At 39.9% G+C, this 23,456-nt stretch overlaps 1 protein-coding gene across 3 annotated transcripts in view; it reads right to left on the reverse strand.

Moving 5' to 3' along the window:
• Positions 1-12,482: 12,482 nt before the first annotated feature.
• ZC4H2 (zinc finger C4H2-type containing) overlaps positions 12,483-23,456 on the reverse strand; it is a 115,711-nt gene continuing 104,737 nt past the window's right edge. For 2 of the 3 annotated variants that reach the window (XM_054714687.1, XM_054714739.1), the window contains 4 exons: positions 17,795-17,966; positions 16,084-16,256; positions 15,111-15,273; positions 12,483-13,977 (listed from right to left, as the gene is read on the reverse strand). In XM_054714687.1, the coding sequence (XP_054570662.1) occupies positions 13,864-13,977; positions 15,111-15,273; positions 16,084-16,256; positions 17,795-17,966 (622 nt within the window). In that variant the 3' untranslated portion in view covers positions 12,483-13,863. The remainder of the gene's footprint in view (positions 13,978-15,110; positions 15,274-16,083; positions 16,257-17,794; positions 17,967-23,456) is intronic. The other variant, XM_054714792.1, reaches the window with a different exon arrangement.

Genomic DNA, 23,456 nt, shown 5'->3' on the forward strand with positions numbered 1-23,456 from the left:
AGCCTTTTTTTGTTTGAGAAGCTCTTTATTTCACCTTTGATTTTGAATGATAGGCTTGCTAATCTTGGGTTCAGTCCCTTCATTTTCATTACTTTGTATACTTCATACCATTGCCTTCTGGCCTGAAATTTTTCTATTGAGAATTCAGCTGACAGTATCCCTTGTAGATAACTCTCTCTCTCTCTCTCTCTCTCTCTCTCTCTCTCAGCCTTTAAGATTCTTCCTTTGTCTTTAATGTTTGCCATTTTAATTAATATGTGCCTAGGTGTGGGTCTTTTGGATTCATACTGATTGGAACTCTCTGTGTTTCCTGAACTGGAGTTACTTTTTTCTTCACCCAGTTAAGGGAATTTTCTTCTATTATTTCTTCAAACAGGTTCTCTATTCCTTTCTCAGATTCTGCTCTTTCTGATACCCTCATAATGCAAATGTTGTTATGTTTCATGTTGTCTCAAAGCTCCGAAGACATGCTTTTTAATTTTTTCCCATTTGCTGATCTGAATGGGTGTGTTTTTTTCTACCTTGTCTTCCAATTCGCTATGTCATTCCTCATTTCCAATTGATTCTTATTTATTGTTTCAAGTTCTCTTTTCATGTTTGTGGAGCTCTTATTAAGACCCTTATAATTCTTAAGTTCATAGTTCTCACTGAATTCTTAGAGCACCCTTATTACCATTATTCTGAATTATTTATCTGACAAATTGTTTACCTCCATTTAATTTAGTTCCTTTTCTGGTAAATCCTCCTTTTCTTTCATTTGGGTTTTTTTGTCTCCCCATTTTTGCTGTCTTGTTGTTTTTGTTTCCATATTGTATATCAAACTGCTATGCCTCCCAGATTTTGTTGGGTGGTCTTATGTAGTAAGTGCTTTGTGGGACCCAGTGCTGCAGTCTCTTAGATCTCCTGAGCTTGGTGCTCTAGGAGAGCCCATTACTTGGAGTTATTTGGGTTTTCCTATTGTAGTTGAGTCTTGAATATCATTGTCTCACTTGTTAATGGAGTCTCCTCTCAGGCTGGCTGACTATGTTGCTCATCCTTGACCACATTGTGTGAGCTGTTGTGGAGGTACTGACCAAAAAGAACAAATTACAACAGAACAAAACATGAAATAAAAGAAATAAAACAAAAACATACATAAGACCCCTATAGCACCAACAAAAGCAACCACAAGAGAAGAGAGAATTAGAAAAAATAAAAGAGAGCAAGAATTATAGAAAAAAGAAAGTAAAAATATGAGGAGAAAACAAATAAACAAACAAAGCACAAATACAAAAAAGGGGGTGAGGATGCAGAACTGAAATAAAGAAAATAAGAATAAAGAATTAGGGGACTCTATGGGGGAAAAGGGAGATATATGTACTACTATACATAATACTTTAAACAATAAAATAAAATAAAAAGAAATAAAACCATATGGCTACTAAAAAAAGAATTAGGGGATTGTATGAAGGAAAATGGTTTGAAATAAAAGTGTGAGAAAACAATTAAATGAAAAGGAAAGAAAAGAAATTGAAAAGCTAAATAGAAGAGAAAGCAGATAGACCTAAAATAAGAAAAAGAAAAATAGATGAGAAGGAAGGAGAGAAAGAAAAGAAAAAAAAATTGATTTGTGAGAAAAAGAAAAAAAACTTGAGTAGGAAAAGGGAAGAGGAAATCCTATATAATTAAAGCTTAATATGCAAATTGTCCCCTCGACTGGGAGTTCAACTGGGAGTTCAACCAGGGAGTGGGGCCAGCTGGCTGGGGGGAGGGTCTGCAGGTGGTTGGGCAGCCTGCTCCCGATTGGCACCCCAATCAGAGGTGGGGCCAGCTCGCCAACTGCCTGTGGATCCTCCCACTAGTAGGCCCTATCCCCAATCAGCCCCCACACCCTGATCAGAGATGTGGCCGGCCTGCCAACCACTGCAGCCCCTCCCCCAGCCGGCCCAGCCCAATTGGTCCAATCAGGGTGGGATGGCTGGACCCCAACTGTGCATGAATTCATGCACCAGGCCTCTAGCCCACACTAATAAAATAGAAAGATGCAAATTGACCATACCTCCATGACACCCACCAGCCAATCAGAAGTGAGTATGCAAATTAACCCAACAAAGATGGTGTGTTAATTTGCATACACAGGTGCCAAGCGGCTGGGGGCGGGGCAGCGTCAAGCAGCCTGGGTCCCAGATGGGCGCTAGGGCCCGCCTGCAGGGTCCCGGGTCCATTGGGGGCCTGGGGAGGTGGGGCAGGCAGCACCAGGGCCTGCCTGCAGGGTCCCTGGACCATCAATGCAGGGTGACAGCAGAGTGGGCAGTTTGGAGAACTTTGCAGAGCAGGAGGCCGCCAGAAGGAGAGCAGAGCTAGAAAGCTGGCTATTTGGAGGGTGTCGCTCCCTCTGGAGCCCCAGCTTCCTCATCCCAGCTGTCCAGCTGTGGAAACTGACAACAGGGAGGAGGATGTCCCACCCCCACAGAATCAGTCAGAATCAGCCGTTGGTCACACAGCTCTCAGTGGCCTGATAGCCAGGACTCTCATTCACCTGTATCTCAGACCGTGACAGTAGAGAGGTGGGACTATGTCTAAAGAACAACTGTTGATACAACGTAGCTCTGCAGCCAAAAGATGCCGGCATTATTGACAGAAAATGTCTGAAGAGCAATGTGCATCTGATCTTGAAAGAAGGTGGCTCCTGCGACAGAATGTATCTGAAGAGCAGCTATTGGAAAAATGTTGCTCTGAAGCCAAAAAACACCGGTGTCATCAACAGAAAATGTCTAAAGACCAACGTGCCTTTGAAGGTGAAAGAAGGTGGTGGTGATGACAGAATATGCCTGGAGAACAGTCATCAACATGTACTAGCAATACTGGTAGGAACTGCCTTCTTAGCAAAAATGGAGTACATGAGGATGCAATTCTCGAACATAGTTGTGGTGGAATGACTGTTAGATGTGAATTTTGCCTATCACTAAATTTCTCTGATGAAAAACCATCCGATGGGAAATTTCCTCAGTGTTGTAGCAAAGGGGAAGTCTGTCCAAATGATATACATTTTCCAGATTACCCAGCATATTTAAAAAGATTAATGACAAACGAAGATTCTGACAGTAAAAATTTCATGGAAAATATTTGATCCATAAATAGTTCTTTTGCTTTTGCTTCCATGGGTGCAAATATTGCATCACCATCAGGATATGGGCCATACTGTTTTAGAATACATGGACAAGTTTATCACTGTACTGGAACTTTACATCCTTCAGATGGTGTTTCTCAGAAGTTTCCTCAACTCTATATTTTGGATACAACTGAAGCTACAAGTAAAAGATTAGCAATGCCAGAAAACCAGGGTTGCTCAGAAAGACTCATGATCAACATCAACAACCTCATGCATGAAATAAGTGAATTAACAAAACCGTACAAGATGCTACATGAGGTAGAAAAGGAAGCCCAATCTGAAATAGCAGCAAAAGGTATTGCTCCCACAGAAGTAACAATGGCAATTAAATATAATGGCAACAGTGACCCAGGTAGATATAATTCTCTCCATGTAACCGAGGTTGCTGTCATATTCAGAAACGAAGATGGAGAACCTCCTTCTGAAAGAGACTTGCTCATTCATTGTAAACCAGATCCCAATAATCCAAGTGCCACTAAAATGAAACAAATCAGTATCTTTTTTTCTACATTAGATGCAATGACATAGCCTATTCTTTTTCCACATGGAGAAAAAGGCTGGGGAACAGATATTGCATTAAGACTCAGAGACAACAGTGTAATCAACAATAATACTAGACAAAATGTAAGGACACAAATGCAATATTATGGATTTCATCTCTCTGTGCAGGACACGTTCAATCCTATTTTAAATGCAGGAAAATTAACTCAACAGTTTATTGTGGATTCATATTAAAAAATGGAGGCCAATTAGATAAATTTCATTAAAGCAAACCAATCTAAATTGAGACTTGAAAAATATAGTGGTTCGATGGATTATTTTAAATCTAGATCTGAAAATGACAATGTGCCAATTGGTAAAATGATAATACTTCCATCATCTTTTGAGGGTAGCCCCAGAAATACGCAGCAGAGATATCAGGATGCTATGGCAATTGTAACGAAGTATGGCAAGCCTGATTTATTCATAACCATGACATGCAACCCCAATTGGGCAGATATTACAAACAATTTATAACGCTGGCAAAAAATTGAAAACAGAGCTCACTTGGTAGCCAGAGTTTTTAATATTAAGCTGATCGGTCTTTTAAATGATACATGTAAATTCCATTTATTTGGCAAGGTAATAGCTAAGATTCATGTCATTGAATTTCAGAAACACGGACTGCCTCATGCTCACATATTATTGATATTAGATAGTGAGTCCAAATTACGTTCAGAAGTTGACATTGACCATATAGTTAAGCAGAAATTCCAGATGAGGACCAGTGTCCTCGACTTTTTCAAATTGTAAAATCAAATATGGTACATGGATCATGTGGAATACAAAATCCAAATAGTCCATGTATGGAAAATGGAAAATGTTCAAAGGGATATCCAAAAGAATTTCAAAATGCGAACATTGGAAATATTGATGGATATCCCAAATACAAATGAAGATCTGGTAGTACCATTTCTATTGGAAATGAAATTATCGTTAATACTTGGATTGTTCCTTATAACCCATATTTGTGCCTCAAATATAACTGTCATATAAATGTTGAAGTCTGTGCATCAATTAGAAGTGTCAAATATCTATTTAAATACATCTATAAAGGGCATGATTGTGAAAATATTCAAATTTCTGAAAAAAAATATTATCGATTATGACGAAGTACAGGACTTCATTGACTCCAGGTATGTGAGCGCTCCTGAGGCTGTTTGGAGACTTTTGCAATGCGAATGCATGACCAATCTCATGCAATCACAAGATTAGCTATTCATTTGCCAAATGATCAGAATTTGTATTTTCATGCCGATGATTTTGCTGAAGTTTTAGATACAGCTAAAAGACATAACTCAACTTTGATGACTTGGTTCTTACTGAATAGAGAAGATTCTGATGCACGTAATTATTATTATTGGGAAATTCCACAGCATTATGTGTTTAATAATTCTTTGTGGACAAAACGCCGAAAGGGTGGGAATAAAGTATTAGGTAGACTGTTCGCTGTGAGCTTTAGAGAACCAGAATGATGTTACCTTAGACTTTTGCTTCTGCATGTAAAAAGTGCGATAAGTTTTGAGGATCTGTGAACTGTAGGAGGTGTAACTTATGATACATTTCATGAAGCTGCTAAACACTGAGGATTATTACTTGACAACACTATCTGGAAAGATACGATTGACGATGCAATCATCCTTAATATGCCCAAACAACTACGGCAACTTTTTGCATACATATGTGTGTTTGGATGTCCTTCTGTTACAGAGAAATTATGGGATGAGAATAAATCTCATTTTATTGAAGATTTCTGTTGGAAATTACACCGAAGAGAAGGTGCCTGTGTGAACTGTGAAACACATGCCCTTAACGAAATTCAGGAGGTATTCACATTGCATGGAATGAAATGTTCACATTTCAAACTTCCTGACTATCCTTTATTAATGAATGCAAATACATGTGATGAATCGTATGAGCAACAACAGGCAGAGGTTTTGATAAATTCTCTGAATGATGAACAGTTGGCAGACTTTCAGACTATAACTTCAGCCATTGAAGATCAAACTGTACACCCCAAATGCTTTTTCTTGGATGGTCCAGGTGGTAGTGGAAAAACATATCTGTATAAAGTTTTAATACATTATATTAGAGGTTGTGGTGGTACTGTTTTAACCACAGCATCTACAGGAATTGCTGCAAATTTACTTCTTGGAGGAAGAACCTTTCATTCCCAATATAAATTACCAATCCCATTAAATGAAACTTCGATTTCTAGACTCGATATAAAGAGCAAAGTTGCTAAAACCATTAAAAAGGCCCAACTTCTTATTATTGATGAATGCACCATGGTATCCAGTCATGCTATAAACACCATAGACTGATTACTAAAAGAAATTATGAATTTGAATGTTGCATTTGGTAGGAAAGTTCTCCTTCTCGGAGGGGATTTTCGACAATGTCTCGGTATTGTACTGCATGCTATGTGATCAGCCAGAGTACAAACAAGTTTAAAGTACTGTGATGTTTGGGGATGTTTCAGAAAGTTGTCTCTTAAAACAAATATGAGATCAGAGAATTCTGCTTATAGTGAATGGTTAGTAAAACTTGGAGATGGCAAATTTGATAGCAGTTTTCATTTAGGAATGGATATTATTGAAATCCCCCATGAAATGATTTGTAACAGATCTATTATTGAAGCAACCTTTGGAAATAGTATATCTATAGATAATATTAAAAATATATCTAAACTTGCAATTCTTTGTCCAAAAAATGAGCATGTTCAAAAATTAAATGAAGAAATTTTGGATATACTCGATGGAGATTTTCACACATATTTGAGTGATGATTCCATTGACTCAACAGATGATGCTGAAAAGGAAAATTTTCCCATCGAATTTCTTAGTAGTATTACTTCTTCAGGAATGCCATGTCATAAATTAAAATTGAAAGTGGGTGCAATCATCATGCTATTGAGAAATCTTAATAGTAAATGGGGTCTTTGTAATGCTACTAGACTTATTATCAAAAGATTACAACCTAACATTATCGAAGCTGAAGTATTAACAGGATCTGCAGAGGGAGAGGTTGTTCTGATTCCAAGAATTGATTTGTCCCCATCTGACACTGGCCTTCCATTTAAATTAATTCAATGACAGTTTCCTCTGATGCCAGCATTTGCAATGACTATTAATAAATCACAAGGACAAACTCTAGACAGAGGAGGAATATTCCTACCTGAACCTGTTTTCGCACATGGTCATTTATATATTGCTTTCTCTCAAGTTCAAAGAGATTGTGATGTTAAAGTTAAAGTTGTAGATACTTTATCCCAAGGGAAATTAGTCAAGTACTCTGAAAGTGTTTTCACTCTTAATGTGGTATACAGGGAGATATTAGAATAAGTTTAATCACTATATCAGTCATTATTTGCATCAATGTTATTTTTATATCATGAGTTTGTTGTTATATCATTTTGTTATTGTTAATTTATTAATAAAATTATATATTATTTTTATATACAGTGTACTTATTTCCTTTTATCTCTCACACTTTTATTATAGAGAAAGTGCAAATAGCAATATTAAAATATTTCCTCTAATTAATTCCCTTTCAATGTGCATGAATTTCGTGCACTGGGCCACTATTCTATAATAATAAAAGCATAATATGCAAATTGACTGAATGACCAAACAGCAGAATGACCGTCCGGATGACCTTCCAGACGACCACACTATGACACTCACTGGCACCAGGCCAGCTAAGGTATGTGTGATGTGATTTGTTGGGGGGGGGGGCTGCCATCACCCCACAGAGGGAGGCTCAGGCCACCCTCTGCAGGGCGATTGATTTGGGGGCTCCATGATCAATCACCCCAAAGAGGGAGGCCCAGGCCACCCTCTGTGCAGTGATCGATTTCAGAGCCCCGGCTCCTTCTACTTTTTTGGCTGGGTGGGTGGTGCCTCCATCTGCTGGGTGATCAATCTGGGGGCCCTGCAATCGATTGCCCCACAGAGGGAGGCTAGCCAAGCGATTGCACCCCATGCCTGTTGCCCACAGAGGGAGGCGACTGGTGGCAGGGGAGGGGAGTAGTGCTGCACAGATCGCAAGGAGTGGCAGTGGCGGGGGTGGGGCCAGCTGCTGGCAGCCAGGGGAAGGAAAGTCCCGATAGGCCCTGATTGCTGGCCAGGCCTAGGGACCCTACACAAGGGGTCCTGGATTGTAAGAGGGCACAGGCTGGGCTGAGGGACCCCCCCCCCCTGCCATGCATGGATTTCATGCACCGGGCCTCTAATTAGATATATACATGAAACAACAGAGACTAGAACAATAATAAATTAAGCAGATAGATAAAGTAGGTAAATTTAAAAAGGAAAGAGAAAAAATAAAAAAGGGAAGAATAAAGTTAAGTGGTATTTGTTTCAGCAGTTTAGTGCCCCCTGGGGGCTCCCTTTGGATTCTACTCTTCTGTTCTTCTGCCAATTTTGGACTTCCTGTGAGGTACTTAGATGCTAACCACTGTCAGGAACTATCCTCCTTTGGCTTTCAGCAACCTGCTTGAAGCTCCAAGTGATCCACAGATGCACCATTTGTGTCTGTCTCCACAGGCCTTGGCTGTAAGCAGGGGGAGGGCAATCTGCTCGCTAAAGTAGTTTTGTTCTGTTGGGATTTTTTTTTATTACTCCTTAAATTTCATTTGTTGTAACTGGTCTGTTCAGATTTTCTGTTTCTTCTTATTTAGTCTTGGAAGACTGTATGTTTCTAGGAATTTATTATTTTCTTCTAGATTGTCCAATTTGATGGGATATAATTATTTATAGTATATTTTTATAATCCTTCATATTTCTGTGGTGTCAGTTGTTAGTTCTTCTCTTCTGTTTTTGATTTTATTTATGTGGGTCCTATTTTTATTTTTAAATATATTTTTATTGATTTCAGAGAGGAAGGGAGAGGGGTAAAGAGGTACAGAAACATCAGTGATGAGAGAGGTGATTCTATGATTAAGCTTTTGAGGAGTTGCCAGACTGTTTCATTGATTGGCTGCCTCCTGCACACCAAGCCCACAACCCAGGTATTTGCCTCGACCAGGAGTCAAACCGTGATCTCCTGGTTCATAAGTTGACACTCAACTACTGAGCCATGCCAGCTGGGCTCTCTTTATTTCTTGATTTGTCTTGATTAAAGGTTTATCAACCTTTTTTATCTTTTTATTGTTCTTTTATATATTTTTTAAGTTTCTATGTTATTTCTGCTCTGATCTTTATTATTTCCTTTTTTTCTACTCACATTAGGCTTTCTTGTTCTTTTGCTGGTTCCTTTAGGTGCAAAGTAGATTATTTGAGATATTTCTTGCTTCTTGATGTAAGCTTGTATTATTACGAATTTCCAACATAGAACTGCTATTTCTGTGTCCCATGGCTTTTTGGATGTTGTGTCTACATTTTCACTTGTCTCAAAGTATTTTTTAATTTTTTACTTGATATCATTGTTAACCCATTCATTGTTTAATAACATTGTTTAGCCTCTATGTATTTGTGTGTTTTTCCATTATTTCTCACAATTGATTCCTAGTCTCATACCATTATGGTAGGAGAGACTGCTTGATAGATTTCAATCATTTAAATTTATTGAGACTTTTTCTGTGGCCTAGCCTGTGGCTTTTCCTGGAAAATGTTCCATATGCACTTGAAAAGAAGATATATTCTGTTGCTTTGGGGATGAAATGCTCTAAAAATACCAATTAAATCAAGGTGGTCAATGTAGGTTGCTGTTTTATTATTTATTTTCTGTCTGAAAGATCTATCTGTTGATGTAAATGGTGCGTTAAAATTCCCTTCTATGATTGGATTACTGTCGTCCTCTCCCTTTGTTGGGTGCATAAATGTTTACAAGGGTCATATCCTCTTGTTGGATTGATCCCTTTATCATTATGTAATGTCCATTTTGTCTCTTATCATGGCCTTTGTTTTAAAGTTTATTATGTTTAATGTAAGTATTGCTATCCAAACTTTTAAAGAAATTTCTGGTAACAGCTCTATTGAAATATAATTCATGTACCAACAATCCACCATTTAGTAGTGTATAGTTTAGTGTATATTCACAAGATTGTGCAACCAGAACTGCTATCCAATTCCAGAACCCTATAAAAAAAATAGCATACCCATTAGTAGTTACTTTCCACTCCTCCTCTCTCCTTCCAAACCCTAATAACCACTAATATTTCTGTCCTTATGAATTTTCATATTATGGACATTTCATATAAATGGAATCATACAATATGTCTCCTTTTATATCAGGTTCAATGTAGATACAAAATGCTGTGTGGTTCATTTAACATAGTAATTTAAAGGTTCATTCATGTTGTAGCATGTACCTGTCTGTACTTTATTACTTTTTATGCCTGAATAATATCCCATTGTGTAGATACTAAGCACAGTGCCCTCTAAATTATGGTCATGCATTAAATGGTGACCCTTTCCTTCTTTATTTGTAAAATTGTCACTGAGATCCCACACAGCGGGTCTCTAGTTCTCAGATGGGAAATGTTGAGGTCAAAGAAGTTTGATAAATTGCTTAAGAATGCACTGCTTATAAATAAAATATTTGGGATTTGAACCCAGGTTCCTGGGTTAGTGTTATTTCCTTGAATTTTGTCACATAGAAACCACTGAAGTGCACATGATCCTAGACCACCTTATGGGGAATTCTTGTTTAGGGATGGTCATTATTCCCCAGCCACAAGCAGAAAATAATGTAGAAAAAAGGGGGTTTCTGCCTAGTCTCCAGGAAGGACCTGAGTCTTTTACAATCATTAAATAGCCTCAATGGCAGGTGAAAACAAAGCCTGAGAACCCCATCAAGCTCCTGGAAAGGAAACATGACACTCAGCTATCAGCTTTCCTTTTATGGGAGGCCCTACATGGGGCAATCCCTTTCCTATTGTACCCTTCTCCTCCCTGCTTCCCCCATTATCCTCCTTTCCATTCTCCTTTCTTCTCCTCCTGCTCTTCTTTCTCATCATCATTAACAACCCAGGAAACCAGTCAATTATTATAATTTTCTTTCTCATAACCTCCATTTACTGAATGTTTTTCGGGTGCTTTTCTAGGCACTTTACATGTATTTATTTACTTAAACTTCACAACCATGCTATGAGGAGAGAACTACTACTATTTCTGCCTCACATATGAGGAAATGGAAACCCAGAAAGGTTAAGTAACTAACCTAATAGTACCTGGCCCTGAGTTAACAGCCTTTCCAGAGGTCACCTTGAATGATGTTAATCATTGTAAAAATGCTGTTGCTATTGGAAAGCTGAGGTCATTATTGTAATAAGGAACTGGACTTTAAAGCATAATTGCTAAAAGTACTTGGTCTTCCCCTATGGAGTGAGCTATCAACAGTGTAAAAGCAACTTTTATCACAGAACATCATACAATTCATTCCCATTGTGTCAGGAAAGTAAAGAAGGCCTCAGACTGAGTTTTTCTCAGATTAGAATGCTTGGTTTCCAATGTGGCATTTATCTTAAATTGCCATGAGCCCTTGGGCAAATCAGTTCCCTCATCTGTACTAGTAAAATGTGGATTATAATAATGCATGCATTACTAACAGTATTGGGGTTATTAATGTGAGCATCAAATAAGAATGTTGAAGAAGGTGTAAAGCACTTTACCAATATGGCAACTGCACTTACTCTCCTCCTTCTCTCTCTCCTTCATCCCACTTGTCTTATTTCACTCTATTTTTGTTCTTTCTCTCCCCTTCTTTACTCTTTCTTAACCATGTCTGGGACTTAACTGTAACACTGCACTTAGGCAGAAGGAACACAAGCTATAGGGGCAGATAAACCTCAGTCTGCTCCTGGCTTTGACCCTTCCTAGATAGTTCTCCCTTTGCCCAGAGTGAGCCTGAGCCACCTCAAAAGCGGGCTTGTGGCTGAACAAAATCTGGGGTGATAGAGTAATACCAGATAACATAAATAGTATGCATTTTGACTGCTCATCCAATCTACCTGGTGCTGGAGGCACAAGGAGAAAAAGAAAATTCATACTTATTGAGTACTTACCATGTGCCTGGCATTGCTCACAATAGCCCCAGAAGTAGGTACTATTATTTCCCCCCATTTTCCATTTGAGGACACTAAGGCAGACAGAAGTTTTTGTCAGCTGTTGGGCTTGTGGAAAGCACTATGACAGTTTAATGTTCAGGATATTAATTAGAGAGCCCTTAGAGAAGGGAAGAGAATGAGGCAGGATTGGACTGAGGGAGCTATTGAACTGCAATGCAGTATTACTGGAAACCTCAGTCCTCACTATGAGGAGCTCTGAAGATGGAATGGCCCTTTAGAGTTATTGCCTACCTATTGTATCTCTACAGGGGACCAGGCCTTTATATTCCTGCAACAGTCACTAGATTCCTAGTGCCTGATTTCTAGTTCATAGTTATTTCAACTACACCTATTATCATGCCATCCCAAAAGGGAGAATAAAGGATTATGGACAAAAAGTAGAAGAAAAATGGTCTCTGAAACCAGACAAATCTGGATTTAAATCCTGAAATTTCTCTTACTAGTCGTTTGTTAACTATGGACACATTATTTAACCTCTTGAACTTTAGTTTACCTTTTAGAAAAATGTCAATAAGAATATTTAGCTTGAAAGGTGTTTTGCATATCAAATGCAATCATTTATATAAAGCATCTTGTATAGAGACCTAGCACAGAGTAAGTACTAAATAAATGGAAATTATTATAATAGCAAAATAAATTGTTGTGCAGTGGTGTGCCAGGTTTTCTAATTTGTAGGATAGAGAGAATAAGAGTGAAGAAGAGCTACCCAGAAGGGGAAAGGTCTTTACATCTTCCTGGTACTTACAGGTACTCAGCAGCATTTACTCCAATGAACTTATGTTTATTTAAAAGGTTGTGTATAGACATAACACTCTTACTTTCAAAGAGCAGAGGAATCTCTTATATTTTGAACACACAGACACTGTAGAAACTTAAAACTGCAGTTGAGTAAGGAAGGAAGGAAAGAAAAATATCTCTCCTTCCCCACCAGGGACTGAGACTTAGAGATAAAAACTTTTTCAGTCAGGCAACCCCCAACCCTGTCTCTTAAGTCCGAGAGTGACTTTATTAGAGATCTGGCTTTGGTGGAGTAGAGAGTTGTAGGGCTTGGGGACCCTGGTGTCTTTTCTTTAGGGAGGGAAGGCTACCTGCATAATCCACAGGAAAGACGGTAGCCAGCAGCTGACCTGAGTTGAGGCTGCCTTATAGAGGAAGAAAGACCCAAGAGAAGGAAGGATGAATGGAGAAGTCCCACCCACTCACATGTGTAAAGTAATTGCCACTCATTTGAATCTCACTGTCACCTCTAAGATATATAATTGAGTAGGTGCCAGAGTAATGGTTTTGAACAAAAGGCAACACATTTGTCAGTCTGGGGCCCATCTAAGTCTATATGAGAGCCTTAGCCCAATGACTTAGGTGGCAAGTTAGGCAGGACTTATGAAGTGGGTATAGCTCCAGTTCCCTGATTTCATTGTAGGGAACTTCTACTAGAGACTTGTGAAAACTAGGACTATGAGAGAAAGGCCTGCAGATCTCAGGATCCCCAGACACACAGCCTGGTACCTGAGAACTTTTGTATATCTAGAAGACTAGGGGTGTAGTGTGATGGTGAACTGTATAATGACAGCCAGGCCTCCAAAGTTAACATAAAAAAGAGGGCTTCTCCAAATTACCTCTGGGCCTTGAGGATGAGATGAGAGTTGGGAAGATATTTGCACCAAGCCTTCAAGCAAGAAGACTGTTGTCCCTTCAATGCCTAAGGCAAACGTACAGAGAGGGGGCACACTTTATACGAAACAAGATATGGGCCTCCCCCAATGCTCAAATTTTAGGTCCCAGCCTTCAGGCAGAAGAAACAGAGAATCACATCTGGGCCTTCTGCCCTATCCTTAGCTCCAAACAAGAGCAGGGCTTGAAATGTGAGTGTAAGAGAAGGGATTATCAGACATACTGTTATTAGCACCTGAACCACATGTCTTCCTGAAAAAGAAAGCCGAAAGCAGAAAGAAATACCAGCAAAGTAAGAGAGGGATTGTGCTTCCATTACATTAAACAGGAGACTTGGTAGAGGTGGGGAAGGGTTGTTTCACATCAGGACATCATCTCTGGCCAAGGGGAGGGGTTATGAGCAGCAGAGCTCTATGTATTCTTCCTCTCTTTATTCATCCTGCTTCCGTTTTGGCTTCTTGGGGTTCCGGGACCGACTCTTGGCTTTGCACAGAGGGCATATAGGTGCATTCCGGTGAATTTGCTGATGACATGACAAACAGGCCTGGTGGGGTACACAAGAGAAAGAACATTAGTGGTCAGATTCTCCTAGGCTGTGGTTCAGCCTTTTGATTCCCAGGGTTCCAAAAACAGTTGTGATTTTTCCCAACAGGAAGGAGCAGTAATCAGTGAGTGAAACCCAAGAACAGAGATCAGTGCTGGATGTAAGGGATGTAAAGGATAAAAGGAGTGAGGGTTAAAAGCGGGTACTGAGGAAAAATTGTCAAAACTCAGAAATAAGACAAAATGAGAATTGTGTATCCATTTAGATTATACTGGCGCGTGGTTTAACAGGCCCACTCAAGAATCAATTTTCTTAATCAGGTATCAGTAAACATTTTCTGTAAAGGCCAAAATAGTAAATATTCTAGATTTTTCAGGTCATATACTCTTAGGTGTGACTACTCAATACTATCTGTTTTACATGAAAGAATCTACAGGCAATACATCAATAAGCATGCATGTAGACCTTAATAATAAACTTTAAAAACAAAACTTTATTTATAAAAACAAGAAACAGTTCAGATTTGGCTGTAGGCTCTAGTTTGCTAACCCCTGCTCTCTGTTCAACTATTTACTCTTTATTTTTTTTTACTATTTACTATTGATCAGTGTTCAAACTGTGACTTATGCTGATAAACTACAAAAGGTTTTTGTCTAATAGAGAAGCAGATTATTTATGTTCTGAAGAAAATATAATCACAAATGTTACAGTTTTATTGCCCTATAGAACATAAACCAATTCTGTGTTTAACTTTGCAAATTTACTTCAGCATTCCTTTCCTTCTCTGACTATATAATTATCTATTCCTCACATGATCTTGGAACCAGCTTTGTAATCCTGTAGGCTCTGTCATTAAAGATACATTCTTACTATATATTTGTACCAGTCATGCTTTTAACATTTTTTAAAAAATTATAGTTTAGCAGAGCCTGCCAACCTCCTTGCATTCTAACTCCTCTGGGAATGTGAAGAAACAAAAGAAGCAGTTCCACTCCAGCATACACATCACACTCCCTTTCCTCTGTATCCCAAACAAATGCTGTTTTAGAAAGGCCCCCAAAAAGTAAAGCCAATATTCCAAGGCTGCTTAAGAATAAATCGCTTCTTCCACAGCCTCTACCTAGCTCACTCACCTTCATGGGTGGGGGCTGCTGCCTGAAGGTGGCTGTCTGCCGGGTGTCCTGCTTCCTAGCCACTTGAAGTTGTTGGGCAGCAGCGGCTGCAGCGGCCAGGGATTCAGGGATGGGAGGTTCCTGAGGCTCCGTCTGCCACTCTGCTTTCTGCTTCTCAAAGTAACTTTGGAGATGAGAGACATTAGCTGGATCATTCTGAAAATAGGAGAAGCTTGTCCCTCTTAAAGAATTCATGCCACAGACCCAAGGAGGTTGGGCTGTGGCTCACTACAGAAAGTTCCTGAACCCTCCCCATCAAAAAGTTCTTCTCCCTGGGTACCAGACCCATTGTCTACTGGGATAGGTAACTCTTGCTCCTTGCTGTGACAGACCCAGAAAATAAATAAATCCCAGGGTTAGCAAAGTCCTCAAAGGGCATTCACTTATCCTCATCTCATGTTATTTTGTAGTATTTCTATTGTGTCCTTAGGCCTTTACTGGCATACCTCTAGGAATAAGAAACTGACCACTTCCACAGGTAATCTTCTCTACCTTAAGGAAGTGTGTTTTATTCAACTAAACTGTACTCTGTCTCTCTGTAACGTGAACCTCTGGATCTTAAGATGAAGTTCCAGACTAGCCCCTAGAGACCATGAAAGCTCAGTCTTCTGTATTTTCAAAGGTTTTGGACACCCTTCTCAACCTTGACTTGGGAAGTAACCTCTTAAGAGTCACACACACACACACACACACACACACACACACACACAATAAACATAGCTTTGTATTGTTAAAATTGCACAAAGAATTTTAAATACCATCTAGTAATTCTAGTCTAATCATCCTTCTTTTGTTGTAACAGCCTAGCATAGGAACATGCCCAAGGTCATGCAATGAGTCATCCACTGACAGGCCTGGGGCCAGGATTGACTTTCACACCAAGCTGTGTGTGTGTGGTTTGTGTATGTTGCAGGACAGGGGGAAGACTGCTTACTCCAAGGACAGCTTCTCCTCCTCTTCGCATAGGTCAGGGAGCCTCTGCAGGCCCAGAGTCATGCGCAGGGCATCCACATGTTCCTTCAGTGGCTTATACTCATCATGTAGCCGGCGAGTAGACTCTAGTAGCTTGTTTAGGTCATTCTCAGACTGTTTGATGGTATTTTCCATCTGGAACACAAAGTAAGGTAGGAACAGAGCAAACACCCCAAGATTCTCCATGATGCTGTATAGGTGAGTAGATATAACAGGCTCCAGAGCAAGACCAATATATGGTCAAGTCCTCAATCTGCTATGTATTATATGTGACTCTTGTCAAGCCTCACTTTCTTTATCTATGTAATAGTGATAATATTAGTGCCTACTTAATATAATCTTGATGAAGATTCAATCATTGACTTTATATAAAGCTCTCAGTACAGGGGCTAACACAGAGTAAATGGTAGTTATTATTCAAATACAGCATTCTAGAGCTGGAATGGCCTTTAGAGCTCATTTAGTGTACCTCACCACCATTTTATAGATCAGAGAATTATCTCAAAGAGAAGGAACTTCCTCAGAGAAATACTTCTTAGGGGGAAAGCCTAGATAAAAATTCAGGGCTTCTGCCTACCAGGCCAGTGGCCTTTCCCTTAAATTAATGGTTCTCAAAATGTGATTACCAAATCAGCAGCATCAGCATCAGCATCACCTGGGAACTCATTAGGAATGCAAATTATCAGGCACCACCTCAGACATACAGAATCAGAAACTTTAGGGTGGAGTCCAACAATCTGCTTTAGCAGGCTCTCCAGGTGCCTGATGGATATTCAAGTTTGAGATCTACTCACCTAGATTCTCAGCCCCTCTGTGGCTAATATCTTGTTTATTTCATTGGCTCTGTATTCTTGGGTTAGCTGGCAGCAGAACTGCCAACTCCTCATGAGACCCTGGAATCATGTGATTTTGTGACACAAAAAAATTTCAAATACCTACTGTTTGAATTGCATTCAGAAAAATCAAGAAATAAGTATTACCACAGAAGTGAGTTTCCTAAGAATAGAAACTCCTTCAAATATAATTTTTTAAAACTTCTCATTGTCATAGGCTCTGAGTTGGAAAAGACCTTATATATAGGTCAACACCTCCAACATCTCTCCTGGTGAAGGAATCATCAATACTGTGGCCCAGACAGGTAATGATTCAGACTCTGCTTGAGTAATTCCAAATAGTTAGAAATTTACCATGATAGCAAAGTTCATTCACCATGTTCCAAGAATATCCAAAACAGAGACTCTAATGGGGCTCTACTTTGGCAGGCTGGCAGAGGTGATTTTTTGGGCTTAGTTACAGAAGCTTTGGAGCCCTTTAGGCTAGACTCCAAAGTCAACTGCCTGCTCTACTTTTTACCAAGGCTAGCTCCTAACTCCCAGACTCCAATAATAAGCACATCAGAGCTGAATTATACTTTAGATGAATTCCTTGACTGAATTCCTCTTATAGTACGGAGAGGGAAAATAAGGACCAGGAAGAAGAAGGGACTTGTCCAGTGATATACAGTGACAGAGCCAGGATGGATCTCAGAATTCCTGGATTTTCCCACTCCAACACAGTCCAAAGCCTACTCCCCCAAGTTGGCCACAGCCACATCTTAAGGAGAGGCTACAACACTCACTATTAGTTATTTCTCAAAGAGCCCAGAGGTAGGTTTTAGGCAGCCAACCACATACCACATTGATGTCAGCATGGATCAGTCGGAGTTCCTCCACATGGGCCATCTTCTCTTGTAGCAGGAGGTCCATTTCCTGCTTGTATTCCTTCAGGTGTCTCTCTTCTGATTCCAGGGCTTCAAACTCAGCCTTCAAACGGGTCTTGATCTTCTCCATCTGCAGGGTCTTATTCCTGCAATTCCCCAAAACCAGGATACAGACCAGAAGAAGAGAGGAAAATAAGAGTTATGCTCTGAGCCAGGGCCATCTTTCTAAGTGTCCCTCTCTCCAAGCAGAGCCAAACTGAAGCCATCTCAAAAAAGTTAGGAGATTCTCTCTTTTGAGATAAAAGCTCAGTGGGTCTCAAATGGATACAATTTTGCTACTTTATGGGGCATTTTCGGAACATGGGACAGGTTTTACCTCCCACCCAAGATGCCAACCATGACTTCTTGAGAAACTCCAGAGCAGCACTGTCCAATAAATATTCTACAATGATGGAAATGTTCTGTATCTATACTTTTCAATACAGTAGCCACTAGACACATAGTTATTGAACACTTGAAATGTGGCTAGTGAAACGAAGGAACTAAATTTTGAATTTCATCTAATTTTAATTAATCAAACTTTAAATTTAAACAGCCACATGTGGTTAATGACTATCAAAGTGAGCAGCACAGGTCCACTCATCAGTTCCAGAAGAACAAGGCAGAAAGAATTGTAGTTCATTTCTTTTCTTAGAAAAAATAAAACGTGTTTCTGATTGTTATATTCCAATTGCATACCCTCTGACTCAGTAATCCCACACCTGGAAACTTATTCTAAGAAAATAATTCAAGGGAGCAAAAATAGTTAATACGCAGGAATGTGCTTTTTGGGCTATGGGCAAAATTGGAATTTTTTAAAAAATATATTTTTATTGATTTCAGAGAGGAAGGAAGAGGAAGAAAATGAGAGAAACATCAATGATGAGAGAGTATCATTGCTTGGCTGCCTCTTGCAGGCCCCACACTGGGGATTGAGTCCACAACCCAGGTATGTGCCTTTGACTGGAATCGAACCTGGGACCCTTCAGTCCACAGGCCGATGCTTTGTTCACTGAGCAAAACTGGCTAGGGTCAAAATTGGAATATTTGCAGTAATTAAAAGGAATCATTATGAAAACTTGTGACTTGAAAAATATTGAAGATATGATACTCAATGAAAAACTATTTATGCTAAAATATATGCATATGACTAAACAAGAAAAGGAACTAGCAGGGGTATGGTTTTAAGGATCTTTAAGACTATTTGAAGGATGCCTAAATGAAAGGGCCACACTGCAGCATTATTTACAATAGCAAGATTCGGAAGCAGCCCAAGTGTCCGTCAGTAGATGATTGGATAACAAAGTTATGGTACATTTACACAATGGAATACTACTCAGCTGTAAAAAAAAAAAAAAAAAAAAAGGAAATCTTATCCTTTAGGACAGCATGGATGTACACGGAGAGCATTATGCTAAGTGAAGCAAGCCAGTCAGAGAGAGATAAGTACCATATAATTTTACTCATATGTGGAACTAATGAACAAAATGAACTAAGAAGAAGCAAAATAGAGAGAGACTCATAGAAAGTAAGCTGACAGCTGTCAGGGTCAGGGGTGGGTGGGTGGAGGGATTGAGCAAAAAAGAGAAAAACTCATGGACACAGGTAGTAGTGTTGTGATTGCTGGGGGAAGAGGGAAGTGGCGGCAGTGGGGAGGGGGAAGATGGATGAGGTATGGGGATAAATTGTGATGGAAAAAGATGAGTTAGGTGGTGAAAACACAATACAGGGTACAGATGATGTGTTGTGAAATTGTGCACCTGAAAACTGTATAATTTTGTTGACCCAGTGTCACCCCAATAAATTCAATGAAAAGGGGAAAAAAATAAAGTAAAAGAATGGAAGAAGTTATACTATGAAAACATTAATCAAAGGAAACCAGGAATGGATAGATTAATATCAAAGTAAGTTGACTTTAGAGCAAAGAAAATTTACTAAGTGATCTTTAATGGGGGAGCAGCAGTGGCTAGAAGTGCAGCCTTGCCATCACACAGACTGGGCTTGGACACCACCCCATACCCATGCAGTGAACAGCAAACCAGTGGGACCTCACAAGGGACACGCACTGCTGGCACCTAGACCCTGCAGTGACTCGCACACCACCCCTGCTGCAGACTCCAGGACCCCGCAGTGACTCACACACCACTCCCGCTGCTGACTCTAGGACCCAGCAGTGAGTTGCATGCCAGCAGAATATTGGAGGCGACCCTCACCATGAGAGCCGGGACTCTGAAGTGAGTCACACACTAGCAGGATCTTGCAAGCAACCCTACTGTGGCTCCGGGACCGCACAGTGAGTCCCATGTCAGTGGGCTCTGGGACCTTACAGCTAGTTGCACCCCAGAGGGACTGTGGAGCCCCCACCAACCCAGACTGTCTACAGCTGACACTTGTGGGACCAGATCTGTGGGGAAAGGGAGTACAACTCAGATCAAAGACAGTAGAGGTGTGAGACTCAAGGCAGACCCTGACCACTGTACTATTAGAAGCTTCAACCTCTTAGACCTGAATATGGTTGCCCAGGGCCAGAAAGGGACAGGGATTCACATTGACCTGCACCACAGGGGCTCCCAGGGGGTCCAGGATAGATACACCAAGGGACCAGATTCAACAACATCAGGGCAAAATCCAGTGAGGCCCAACATTACTGGCAGCAAGTTGGAGGGGATATCCTTCCCACAAACATGACATCAACAATGAAGTGGAACAGGAAAACACACCTACCACATTCCCTGAAAGGTAAACAGCACCTACCCTGGCTAAAGCCCTATCAGAAACAGACTTTTGAGTGATTAAGATTGACATCTAGCTGACAGGCAAAGGCAGGCAGAGGCAAAGTGGGGGGAGCCAGGGTAAATATGCTGAACCAGTCCTGAGCCCCATGTGGCTAACAAGTCTACTTCAGAGGGCAGATCGATCCCTCCTGTTTGCGGCCAAGGCCTGTGGAGACAGACACAAGTGGTGTATTGCTGGATATGTGGATCACCTGAAGCAAAAAGCAGCACATCCACAACAGCTTCTACAATATGGTTGGGGGTGAGCCACATAGTTAGACAACCTGTGAGGAGACTCCATACACAAACAGGACAATAACATTAAAGACCCAACTACATCAAGAGAACCCAAATAACTCAAATAGGGGGTTTTCTTAGAACACCCAGCTCAGGAGATCAGAGAGACTGTACTACTGGGTCCCACAAAACACAGACTACATAGTACCACCCCCAAAAAACCTGGGTAGCATAACAGGTTGATCTAAGATATAGAAACAAATACAAAGGGACAGCAAAAATGGGGAAGCAAGGAATTTGTCCCATTAAGAATTCACTGCAGCAGTCAGCAGCTGTGCGTCACTGCAGGTTGCCCAGGACCAAACCAGAGAGGGTCGGACATGCATTTCCACCATTTGTCCACCATCCAGAACTGAAATATCATTGCTGACATGTGCACATAAGGAACTGTTTCACATTGAAATTGGGTCACAAAAGAACTGTTGGCCCAGAAAGAAACTCACTACAGACTGATTCATTTGCCTTTCAGCATAACCATTATTGCTTGTCTCATTTTTGGTTCTTATAAGTGTATTTCTAGTAGCACATGATCTCACTCATCTAAGGGAAATGATGAACAACATGGACTGATGAACAAGAACAGACCCAGAAACAAGGAAGAATGGATCAGACTGTCGGGCCTCAGAGGTAGGGGAGGGTGGGGATATAGGGGAGAGATCAACCAAAGGACTTGTGTGCATGCATATGAGCCTAACCAGTGGTTTAGGACAACAGGGGGGTGGGGGCATGCGTGGGGAGGGGTGTGGGATGGTAATGGGGGGATGAGGACAAATATGTGATACCTTAATCAATCAATAAAAATAAAATAAAATAAAATATTTAAAAAAAGAGAATTCACTGTAATGGTTATAAGAATGCTCAAACATCTGACAGAGAATTAAAAGCAACTCAATGAGAATTATAAGAAGCTGAATAAGAAATACACCAACATGGATAGGAATCAAGAGGAAATGAAGAATGATAGAGTTGCAATAAAGAACACCCTGGAAGGTTCCAACAGTAGACTAGAAGAAGCTGAGGATGAATCAATCATATCGAAGACAAGGTAGTAAAAAACACCCAATCAGAGCAGCAATTGGAAAAAAAAAATTAAACAGAAGGAGGAGAGTTTAAGGGAGCTTGGAGATAACGTGAAACAAAGCAACATCCACATAATAGGGGTGCCATAAGGAGAGGAAGCTGAGCAAGGAAAAGAAAACCTGTTTGAAGAAATAATGACAGAAAACTTCCCTGACTTGGGGAAGAAAAAAGTCACACAACTTCAGGAAGCACAGAGAGTCTCAAACAAGATAAATCCCAAAAGACCCACACCAAGATACATCATAATTAAAATGGCAAACATTAAAGACAAAGAAAGAATCTTAAAGGGGGAGAGAGAGAGAGAGAGAGAGAGAGAGAGAGAGAGAGAGAGAAAGTTACCTAGAAGGGATCTCTCATTAGACTATCAGCTGATTTCACAACAGAAACACATCAGGCCAGAAGGGAGTGGCAGGAAGTATACAAATAATTAAAAGCAAGGGGCTGAATCTCAGACTACTCTATCCAGCAAAGCTATCATTCAAAATTGAAGGTGAAATCAGAAGCTACACAAAGAAATAAAGGCTTAAGGAGTTTATTACCACCAAACCAGAATTTCAAGAAATACTAAAGGGGCTGTTGTAAGAAGAAAAAATAAAGAGGTAGAAACATGGGCATAAAGAAAAAAGAATGGCAACAAACAAGGACCTAACAATAATAACCTTAAACATAAATGGATTAAATGCTCCAATCAAAAGACATAGGGTAGCTGAATGGATAAGAAAACATGACCCCATATATATGGTGTATACAAGTGGTTCACCTTAGAACAAAGGACGTACACAGAATGAAAGTGAAGGGATGAGAAAAAAAATATTTCAGGCAAGTGGAAATGAAAAAAAAAAAAGCTGGGGTAGCAATACTTATATCTGACAAAATAGAACTCAAGAGGAAGGCTATAAGAAGAGATAAGGAAGGCCACTTCATAATACTAAAGGGATCAATTCAACAAGAGGCTATAACTCTGGTAAGTATATATGCACCAAATATAGGAGCATCTATGTATAAAAAATACTTCTGAAGGATATCAAGAGAAAGATCAAAAGCAATAGAATCATAGTAGGGGACTTCAATACCCCACTGACACCACTGGCTAAATCTTCTAGGAAAAAAAAAACAACAACAACAACAAGGAAAGAGCCATCCTAAATGACACTATAGAAAAGATGGAACAAACTGCCATCTTCAGGATCTGACATCTTCAGGACTTGAAACCCAAAGCTGGAGAATATACATTCTTCTCAAGTGCACATGGGACATTTTCAAAGACAGCTCTCATGTTAGGACATAGACTAAGTCTCTACAAGTTCAAGAAGACTGAAATCATATCAAGCATCTTCTGAGATCGCAATGCGATAAAATTATAAATCAACTATAATAAAAACCATCATAAACAATCAACTATATGGAGGCTAAATAGCATGCTATTAAACAATGAATGAGTTACCA

Source organism: Eptesicus fuscus, chromosome 1, assembly GCF_027574615.1.
Source record: "Eptesicus fuscus isolate TK198812 chromosome 1, DD_ASM_mEF_20220401, whole genome shotgun sequence".
Taxonomy (NCBI): domain Eukaryota; kingdom Metazoa; phylum Chordata; class Mammalia; order Chiroptera; family Vespertilionidae; genus Eptesicus; species Eptesicus fuscus.